The sequence below is a fragment of the Melitaea cinxia genome, chromosome 5 (genome assembly GCF_905220565.1).
Source record: "Melitaea cinxia chromosome 5, ilMelCinx1.1, whole genome shotgun sequence".
Lineage (NCBI taxonomy): Eukaryota > Metazoa > Arthropoda > Insecta > Lepidoptera > Nymphalidae > Melitaea > Melitaea cinxia.
The window spans coordinates 15,320,847-15,332,321 of record NC_059398.1 but is presented as its reverse complement, the minus strand read 5'-3'; the positions used below and the strand labels follow the sequence as shown (position 1 = coordinate 15,332,321).

The window sequence follows — 11,475 nt, the reverse complement described above, 5'->3', positions numbered from 1 at the left end:
TGTCTGTTCTTGTGGTCACATCATCATCATCATCATCATCGTGTTGTCCTTGTCCCTACCGTGCCCCGGAGAGCACGTTAAGCCGTTGGTCGCGATTGTTATCATAAATACCTGATGGCGACATATACGCCAACCTGCAGTGGAGTAACGTGGTGGATTAAGCTCCAATCCTTGTCCTATAAAAAGAAAGAGGCCTATGCTCAGCATTAGGATGTTATAGGCTGAATCGTTATGTTTTCTCACGCGTAAATGATGTGTAAAACAATGTAAAAATATAATAAGCTTCACATCAGCTCGTCAGCATAGAAAGCTTGGCGTTGAGGACGTAGATACAAATAAAACGGCTAGTGTTAACATTAAAACAAAGGTAAGAAACTAGCTAAGATATCCTATTTTTTTAAACACCAAAAACCAAAAAGCATATTCAATATCGAAAATAACGTAGAAGTCACGTCAGGTACCTACTGGTTAGTAGAAAGCTGCTGCACTGCGGGTTTACGGCTAGGTATATTCCCTATTGATTAGACTTAGCGTGCTCCAAAAGGTACGGGAAAAATATGTACCGAGTAAATTTTGTGTAAAGATAATTATACCTTTAATTTTATATATTTGTTTTAAATAAAAGGTTGAAAGTTAAGCTTATCACTTTCCAGATGATTTTACAAAACCTTGATGCGACCTTAACAAACGAACTTGTGTTATCACTCAATTTAACTTTACTTTCGTAAGAGGTTTATAGGACTCGGTATTGTTACTTTTCGTTATACAAATGAACCATAGCGTTTCTCTTTCTGTAAGTACTCCATCTCTGTCGGACGTCGCCTCGGCAATCGCTTGCTGCGTCTCGTCGCCGCAGAACTGATACGCGCTCGCGGTAAAATGCTTCATTCTAAACTCCATTCAAACTGTATCCGTTAATTGTATTTTTCGTTCTGTTGGTGTTTTGGAAAATGTATAAGATAATTGGGGATTATGATGCGGAAACGTCTGCGAGACCCCAGTCGAGTGGCTCCAGCTCACGCTCAGTACATTTTGCGGATGATAATCAAGTAAGAATTTTCGAAATCTAAGTAGTAAGGAATCGCTTCCGTTTTTTTAAATTATTGTTAGAAGTAATTTTAGTAACGTTTATTTTTCTAAATTTTTATCTTATGAAATAATTACTTGAAAATTATATTTCGCATGTAGAATGAATCCAGGCAAAGAATGGTTTCATTTTAAAAGGGACAGCGAATGAGTAATTTCAAAGTATTTTGATTATAAAATCGATAAGAAGAAAAAAAAGAAAGCATTTTGATAAAAATATTTCACAGTTATCGTAACGATATTAATTAAGGTTTGTGATTATTTTTAAAGTATTTGTAATAAATAATAAATTTAAAATCAATTATCATTTAGAAACAATTTGAACCAAAATTATTTATGTGAATATTTAACACGTGATTTAAGTGTTCTGAAAACATACAAAGTAGGGGAAAACCGGGCAAGATGGGGTAGTTAAGGTTTAAAGCTCCAGAAATCGTAGGGGTTCATGGTTTCATAATCATATTTATTCTTAATCAGGCTTATAGTTATCAATCTTACATATTAAATTTAAATCAGGAACACAGCACCATAGAATTGTTAATAATATAACAAAATGTAAAATATGACATATCACCCCATCATGCCCGATAGGTCGGGTAAGATGGGGTGGGCCTAATGGGCAAGATGGGGTATAGCCATTCTCTCGACTATTCAGGAGTGCAGAACTCGCAAATGAATGTTGCTTCGGCATCATTATCATCCACTCCTGCGCAGCCATAATGTAACCATTTACCACAAGAAGAATAAGCAATCCAACCTTTCTTGGAGTCGAAATATAATCCTGTAGAATGTAGGCATGGAGTGTTTTCTGTTTCAACATCACTCTTTTCAGAAGACGACTGTTTAATACGTTTCTTTGAATTATATTTCTTTGTGGCTTTAGTCTTGAAATAGGTTTTGTTTCTCTTCCTTTTTCTGTTTTCGCTCCTTTTTTCTCTGTCTGATTTCCTTGTTTGCTTTTTTAACTTTTCTGTCACATTTTTTTAAAATAAATTCTTCTAACTTAACTCTTAACAACTTCTGTTTATAGGGTAAAGAGGTTATGATAGTAGTTTTACCGTGTTTTTTCGTAACTTTTAATGTCTTTTTGGTCACTGGAAGAGGCAATAGTTGCTTTGGGCTGGCTAATGCACTAAATTAGGCCAATAAGAAAATCTAGGGGAAGGACACAAATTTAAATATGTGTTAATTTCAGTTGTACTAGTTGTCACAACTGTTGAAGTAGCAGGATCTGTAACAACAACTGCAGTGCTCATTGCTGTTTTTGTAAGAGGTGCTGCCACAGTATCTACAGTTAAAAAAACCCGATTTCTATGTCTAGTAAATAATCCATCAAGCTCATCCTCTTCTTCTTTTTGCGAAAATACTGGTACCCAAAGGTACCTTTACATTCTTTTTTAGCCTTTTTTACCTTTCATTCCAATGTAGTTTGTGGGACTAAGAAAAATTTTTCAGCCAACATATATCCCATTTCTCGCTTCAAAACAACTTCTATCGCCTTATTCAGTGCTTCCCTTGACCGTTTTCCTCTTCCTGAGTTTCTTTTATAAACATATATGACTTTTTTTAAATATAAACCATCCTAAAACAATATATAAAAAAATATAAATAATCAAAATCGTGTCAGGCAATATGGAGTATCAGATACCCCATCTTGCCCGTTGATTCGTTTCAAAATTAATATTCAAACAAAAAAAAATTGAATAATGTTTCATAACAAAACAAGTTATTACCTGTTACTGCAATGTACTGTAGATAGGGTTAACCGAGGTGCCGCTTAAAATTCACCAAATACAAGTTTCATGCACTACGAAACGTACATATAAGAAATTTTAATACGAACAAACGAAATCTACTTTTCGACGATAACTAAAACAAATGAATAGCCGCCATGTTAGTACTCGTGTGACTAAGAGCTGTCGTGGCGGCCAGTAGCGAGATGGCAGAGCGAATGAGATTGATCAATTTAAATCACCTGAAAAGCCTGATGCCCCGTCTTGCCCACCACCCCGTCTTGCCCGGTGTTCCCCTACTTAATAGATTAAAGTTTTAGTATCAAATAATTGTTATTTTAACAATATAATCTTGTTAAAAATTGAGGCTAAGCAGCTAAAACATGTTATACTGGATCTCCAATTGTCATGTCTTAAATTCAAAGTGATTGGTCAGTCATCTGTCCGTATTGCCCATCTTTAATTTTTTTACATTTATAACATTCGTGGGACAAACTTTACACACAAATTTTACAATGTAAAATGTAAATATTACATAACTGTTAAAAAACTAAAGATATAATAGATATATTGAAAGTAATATTAATTAACAGTAGCAATTTTTATCTAATTATGATCTACGTTTTGATTTCGATATACAATTTATACGTAGATTTATGTATTTACTAATTGCCTGGACAGACTTCGTTCTGTCAAAAGTTAATAGTATTTTTTTTTTTTGTATTAAAACCTTCCGTGGGCCTTAAGGAACATACAAAAAAATAAATTAGCCGAATTGGTCGAGCCATTCTCGAGTTATGCGTTTAGCAACATTCGTTTTTATTTATATCTATATAGATTATTTTGAAGAATCAGAAGTTTCCAGTGTGTAGAACTGTATTGAAATTATCGAATCATCCAACGTTCTTTATTTGAACTGGCACCGCTACTTTTCATTAACTTTTTAAATGCTAAAGTATGGTGGTATAAGCGGCTAGGTATTAAGCTAATATATAGTCGATCGTAGGTTTTCATGTTTAGTTCAAGGCGATATTAATTCTATCGATTGATGACAAGGCGATTCTTTCGACAGTAGTTTCGCGTTCGCGTAGACTCGATCAGTAGTGAGAAAGATCTGAAAGGTTAGATAAGTCCCGAGCGACACACGCGATTTTACATATTTCGGGGGATTACTTTTCAATTCGCTCTCCCTTTTATTTATTTATTTTTATTTCATTTTGTTCAAATGTTTAATCGTTACTAAAATCCTTTTTTTTCATCCACTAAAGATCAAATACATTTTTTAAGCTTGTAGTGGAAATGACACTTGATTGCAATGCAGTTTTTGAAGTAAAACTTCTTTACGCATACTTCACTTGGGGAGTAAGCAGGTAAACGTGACGAGATCGTTACGAAAGTGTGATCAGTGGAGGCGAACGGAGCAATAGAAAGAGGTGCGAGCACACATTTTCTTTCTCTCTTTCTCTCATAGCCAGCTAAGTTTCGTATATCTAAGACACAGTGCAGGCCTATATATTGCTAAATAAGTTTTACTTCAGTCGTGTGGTCTAAAGCACGTTCGGTTTTTAACCGACTTCCAAAAAAGGAGGAGGTTCTCAATTCGACTGTATTTTTTTTTTTTAATTATGTATGTTACATCAGAACTTTTGACCGGGTAGACCGATTTCGACAAATTTTGCTTTAATCGAAAGGTGGTGTGTGCCAATTGGTCCCATTTAAATTTATTTGAGATCTAACAACTACTTTTCGAGTTATATCTAATAATGCGTTTTTACTTGACGCTTTTTTCGTCGACCTACGTTGTATTATACCGCATAACTTTCTACTGGATGTACCGATTTTGATAATTCTTTTTTTGTTAGAAAGGGGATATCTCTAGTTTGGTACCGTGATAAGGAAACCAGGATCTGATAATGAGATCCCAGAGAAATCGAAGGAAACTCTTGAAAATCCGTAATAACTTTTTACTGGGTGTACCGATTTTGATAATTTTTAATTTAATCGAAAGCTGATGTTTATCATTTGGTCACATATAAATTTTATCGAGATGTGATAACTACTTTTTGAGTAATCTTTGATAACGCGTAGTTGCTTGACTATTTTTTCGTCGATCTACGTTGTATTACTTGTCGATGTAATTGAAGTCGGTTTTTTTTTTCGTTTGCGAGCAAACACTATTATTTATTTTTTCAAGTAATAATTTCTTAATTAAATTGAATTAATTGATTTTAGTTTAAATGGGAGTAATTGATTTACTAAAATTATGTTTTATGAGAAGTTATACTTCATTGGCTAGGTAACTTCACGTTGGTAACTTCTTCTTCGTTGACTAGCTAACTTCATGGTGTCGGTTTTGTGTGACAGTGGGCGTCCGCATCGTAAAAATGTACTCTTAATATTTTTTCCTAATGCGCCAAAAGATGTATAACTTCAAAAATACAATTGTCCTTTGTCCTTGTCACTGTCACGTCACCAAACTTTTCGTGACTGCGCGCACTTGCGGTGACAGTAACGAAATTTTCTTGCATTCGATAAGATGGATCTCGAGGAGACGGTTGTCTGTGCACTCGTTTTTAGAAATAGAAAAAAATGTAAGGATAAAAAGTATTGGATTCACCCACTTTGGAGTGATAGGCTGATAAGTGGAAAGTTCTGCACCATGTTTGCTAACCTACGTACATATCCAGGCAATTTTTTTCGATATTTCCGAATGAGTGTCACAAGCTTTGATGAATTATTACTTTTGTTGAAGCCTACTATTACTTACAAAAACACAAGGATGAGATTATCCATTATGACTAAACGCAAAGGAGTGGGGCGAAGTGACATTTAGTTGCTACTGCGCGCACGGTAATACAAATCAATACAAATCTATGGACATGGTGACAGTTGCGTCACCGGCATGTTGCCGTCCTCTGCGGACAAAAAGTCACCGAATTGTCACGTATCCAAATGCGCGCACCTTCAATAGGGATGATGGACGCGGTGACAGTGACGCAACAGTCACGGTGACAAAAATCACTAGTGCGCGCTATTTCTAAGCGTGTACAAAACTAAAAAACAACACATATCTTGACAAAAATAATGTAGGTATTGTGGTGGGTTGATGATAAAATTATACTTATTGTTAATTGATAATAAAGATTTTTTTTTATGCTGCTTTATTTAACACACTGGGAATCAGTGTAACATTAGATATGTTGTGAAATCGATATAAAACACTATTAAAACTCATTTAATTTTTTAAGGGCTTTTATACCTTGACTTTACAAAAAATTTAGTTTTATACAAAAAAAAAATTGAAAGAAAACGTCTTTACGAACGATTGACTTGGGGAGTAAGCTGATGAATGCGTGAAAAGAGCGTTACAAAAAGTGTGATCAGGCGAGGCGAACGGAAGTTGAGAGGGAGATATAAGTTAGTGAAGACAGCAAGAGAGTGTTACGTTTCGTAAGTTTTACTTTAGGCGTGTGGTCTAAACCACACTCGTTTTTTATGCTTGTCAATTGATTTTCAAATTTGTAACTAATTTGTAGCACTTTCGTGACTTGTAGCATCTACGTCTTTTCTATTCATTTTAATTGGCTTGTGCTAAAGACAAATGTTAAATATGACAATTCTTGTGTTTCGTAACCACTTCGTAGCATTTCCTTAGCTTGTAACGTATTTATTTAAATACGTCCTTTCTAATTACTTTTGCCTAGCATTGCTTTAAAGATAGGTCCCATAACGGACAGATAGACAATGGAGTCGAAGATGATTTAGACATCGTTTTTCTTTTAGCACTAATAAAAATGTTTTAATATCGGCTTATTTAAACAAAAATCAATTAAAAATACGACACATTTTTTATTGGCAGGAACAAGACACGGACGACAGAGACTTTGTAGATAGTGGTATATCACAAGTTAAATATGACGAGCCACCGTTTGCCGAGGTGGAGGAACTGCTGGGAACCTCACCCTCACCGCGGCCTTGCACCCTCGTTTGGCGAGATCTCGCTGTTCACGTCAAACTCAAAGACGGGAAGTTAAAGCGTTTGGTCAACAATGGTGAGTCGATTTTTGTATTTTTTGTGACGTGTACCGTCCAGAGTACCATAATCCTTGGTGGGTTTCGTATATCAGGCCTTAAATAATTTGACATAAAGTATTTAATTCATATTTAAGTCTGATCACATTTTTATATACTTATAAAATTACTGTTCTAATTGCGCCTTATTGTAGGAGGAAGCTTTCCTATACCCGAATAAAATGTTGGATACCTAATATTAGTTTCCCCTGCTTTTTTACTAAATTCTTTCTTTTTATTATTCTATCCTGGATATAAAATGTTGGTGGTTTTTATCAGAACGTTTGCGGTAAGGTATATAAGGAATATATAAGGAAATACTATTGCTTCTACTAAATTAAATAAATTTAATTATAAATACATAGTGACAATTAGCGATAAGACCGCTTTTAAACTTTTTTTAAATTACAATATTGCGATTTTATTTCATGTGATTCTGAATGTGCAATGAAGTTTTAAATAAAGAAATTATAATTTATATAAACAGGTTATAAAAAACGTACTCTTTAAAACATACTTAATTAAAATTAATAATCTAAATGATTTCCGTAACATTTTGTAAAAAACGAACTAACGATAAAACAGCAATAAATTTCCTAATATTTGTCAATGGTTGAGATTGACGGATATAAGTTTTCGAGCTTTTCGACGGCTTTTCCAGTCTCAGTAGAGAGAACTACAAAAAAGAATAGCCGGATCAAATATGTTATTATAAGTACTTCACTCTGCTTCAAGTATAATTGGGAGTCACGTCACGTCAGACGAATGGATTTGATTACTAGAGCATAGGTCGGTGACAATATATTTTTGAAATAAATTATTTTAGATAACGTATGTCAGCTTGTCATAAAAGAATAAACCTTTGATTCAAATAAAAAGGTGTAGTCCTTAAGTAAAGTGTTTAAGTTTTGTCAATTGATTGATTTCTTGATAAGTTTTAACGGCTTTCAATTGTATCAGTGGGGCAAGGTTGATTCCGCCAATGTTACGTAGGGTGAGAAATTCAATGTTTTGAATGAATTTTTTAAAATATTCGTTTTTGTATATATAATCCTTATTATATTAGTTTACAAATAATATTTAAATATAAAACTTTGTGCTGTGTGGCTACGGCACTAAAGAATTTAGCCACCCCCTCTCTTCTCGTGTCGTAGGAGGCGACTAAGGGATAACAAGGTTCCACAACCACCTTGGAACTTAAGAAGCCGACCGATGGCGGGATAACCATCCAACTGCTGGCTTTGAAATACACAGGCCGAAGACGGGCAGCAGCGTCTTCGGTGCGACAAAGCCAGTACTGCGGTCACCAACCCGCCTGCCCAGCGTGGTGACTATGGGCAAAGCACATGAGTTCACGTTATTTTTGGCGTAAACTTGTGGAGGCCTATGTCCAGCAGTGGACTGTATAGGCTGTAATGATAAAACTTTAGTCTACAAAACATTTAATAAACTGTTGTTTGGAATATATCTTTATTTACTACATTACATAATCGTACTTTTGTCAACCTGTTGCTATGATGATATCAGCGTCCGAATCCCGCTATCGACATGTGTACGAATAACTTTATTGTTTCTTACTTATATGTTAATAATTAAAGTATAAATAACTATTTAGATACATAATTATACATTATATAACGTAGTATATATTTAAACAATTGCATTACAATTAAAATAAAATACACACAACAGCCTTTATATTATTCCGAGGGAAAATTATTTCAAAATATTGAAATTTTTTACCGAAAAAGTGTAAAAAATTAACATCTTTTACAAAACCTATAACTCTCTAGTCTGTCTTCCTAACGTATTTACAGTCTCATACATAGCAAATTGTGTAAACTTTTTCTTAAACGTGAAATTTTCACTTACTTTAACCACACCGGCACACGAAAATAAAAAAGTGGTTTGTACACGAGATGCCGCTTATCTACGGACATGTACATGACAATTTTTTTTACTATTTTTTGTTATTTCATCGATTTTATGCAATTTTTTGAGTGTTTAAGGAAATATGGGACGAATACATTTCAGATTCGTACTAAGCAGATCAAATTACAGTCTTTGATCTGGGTCTACAAATTTTTTTTCATTTTTGTGATTTTTGCAATTTTCAAGGGTTTTTTACAATTTTCTCAGATTAAAAACGGCTTGTGGTCTAAGTACACTTTAGATTAGTATTCAACGGATCGAAATACACAAAAATTATGCTTGCTTCAGATCCACAATATTTTATTACGTTTTTGCAATTTACTCGATGTTGGAGGGTTTACGGCCCAAACTAACTTAAAATTCATGTGTACATACCACTTCTTTCTTTTTGTGTGCCGGTGTTTTTATTATATTTTAGAATCATCGCAAGATAAATAAGAATCGTTGATATAAGTATAGTGTTTCACTTTTATGTAACTTATCCCTAGGTGTTTCTGATTCCTATTTAAATATAATTACAATAACGCTAATTTTTCTAATAGGCAATAATTAAAACGGATAAGTAGGCGTGCAAGCGTAGCTATAAATCAAGTGCTCATAAATATTTTATTTTTTCACTGTTTAAATATTATTATTTATAATTTTTGTAGACCAAATTTTAAATTAAACATTACCAATTTTCAATTTTCGCTTTGAGTACAACCTCAGATACAAATTTCGAGTGAGTGATCCGGTTATGGTGATTTTTTATTACTTAGAATGTATATGTGGGCGCGAGATGGTAAACGTTTTTAAGAAGGCACTTTAGGCGTTTGAAAAATTATAGATTACATCTTTTATGTTTTTGAGAACAATATTGGTATTTGTTCGCAAACGAAAAAAAAAGCGACTTCGATTACAATCGACAAGTAAAATAATTAAATACGCATAATAATGGATAACTCAAATAGACCAAGTTAGGTCTCGATCAAGTTTAAGTGGGACCACAATACAAACACCAGCGCAATTATTAAAATCGGTACACCTAGTAAAAGTGGAATTGCGAACCTCCTCATTTTTTTAAGTCGGTTAAAAATACAGACGTGTTCACTATATATTTTAACTAATAAAAATAATTCCTTGACATTTTTGACTTTTTGTGAAGACTGCTTTATTACTCTTCAACGTATCTGATGGCGGGAAAGTAGACCGGCCTTCATCGGTTCACTTAGTAGCTACGGATCACCCATTAAAAATATAAAGCTTTTGCTTTTTTGGACACGTGCAAATTATTGTTTTCATTTGCGTTGAAAAACGTATTATCTATTCAAATTAACTTCAATATAATTAAAGCGGAACTTCGAGTCGAAATCTATATTCCAAAGAGGCGAAGACGATTATACTTACAGGCCCTAATCAGTATACGCTTTTTTTATTATGTCCACTGTCAAGTGAGCTATTTATTGTATATATCTAAATAAACTTTTTTTTATATACAACTAGGTCGGCAAAAAAGCGTACGGCTGATGAGATGCTTGCAACACCGACCTGGCCGACATTATCCTCAGTCCCCCCCCCCCCCCAGGAGCTTTAGTCACCTTACTCACCACAGGAACACAATACTGCTTGAAAGCACTATTGTTTAGCTGTGTATCATTTTTCTCACATTCTTCTCTTCACATTCTTTTGTAAGGTAAAACTTCCCTCTTCTAAAACATCCTCAGTACTTCCCCAGTCGGGCTGCTCCACATTTTTAGCAAGATATTTGCTATTGTGCCCTACCTCAGTTAAATTTTTAGCAATGGGTTACCAGGATTGGAGGTGTAAGCGTAACATGTACCAACTCGGTGTCCATATTCAATTCGTCACAATATTTACAAGATTAGAACATGAAATGAAAAAAATATCAGGGTGATGGGAACAATTAGAACAACTGACTGTTGCGTTAGCAGTCGAGATTTGCACGCTCGTGACAAATATTTGTATAGACCAAAAATATGTCGATCGGGTTTTTAGTGTATGGATTTCCGTATTACAATACAAGATTTTATCCTACATGTATGCAAATGTAAAGCACTTGTATCAAATTTAAATCCGACGTTAAAAACAGGTTTTATGAGATGAATTAATTAATGCTAATCTACTCGTAATCTAACATTTAAGATTTAATACAAGTCGATGACTTGACGAATCATTTCTTATTGAATCGTTAATAATTTATTATTTTTATTCGTGTGCGATGATTTTACCAAATCTTTTATGAATAAAAATGAATCACTAAAATGTAGGTACTATAGGTAGTAGGTAAGCAGGCAGATAGGTATTGTGATCTTGTCCGGATAGGTTTATATGGAAACAAATTGAAAAAATTAAAATTATAAAATTTAAAAAAAACTTTTATTTAAATGTGCTAAGGAATAAAATAAACTTTTTCTTTAAAACTTTTACTATCACATATACCTAACAAAAAAGCTTGTTGCGAGACTGAAGTGGGTACTCATATTTACTTAGTTTGAAAATTTAGAAAATTAACAATCAGATCAAGTTGCGACAAGTTTTCACAATATTTATAGATAGTTATAATTATGTCGACACTAAAAGTTACATATTAGATATTAATATAAGTCTCTTTCCCCATGTAGAAGGATCAGAACTTAATTTACTACGTTGCTCC

General features: G+C 33.8%; 1 protein-coding gene across 1 annotated transcript in view; it reads left to right on the top strand.

Moving 5' to 3' along the window:
* The first annotated feature begins 785 nt into the window (after positions 1 to 785).
* Positions 786 to 11,475, top strand: part of LOC123653694 (protein scarlet-like) — a 50,309-nt gene continuing 39,619 nt past the window's right edge. Inside the window, exons 1-2 of the mRNA XM_045589686.1 lie at positions 786 to 1,049; positions 6,679 to 6,871. Coding sequence (XP_045445642.1) covers positions 951 to 1,049; positions 6,679 to 6,871 — 292 coding nt within the window. The 5' untranslated portion in view covers positions 786 to 950. The remainder of the gene's footprint in view (positions 1,050 to 6,678; positions 6,872 to 11,475) is intronic.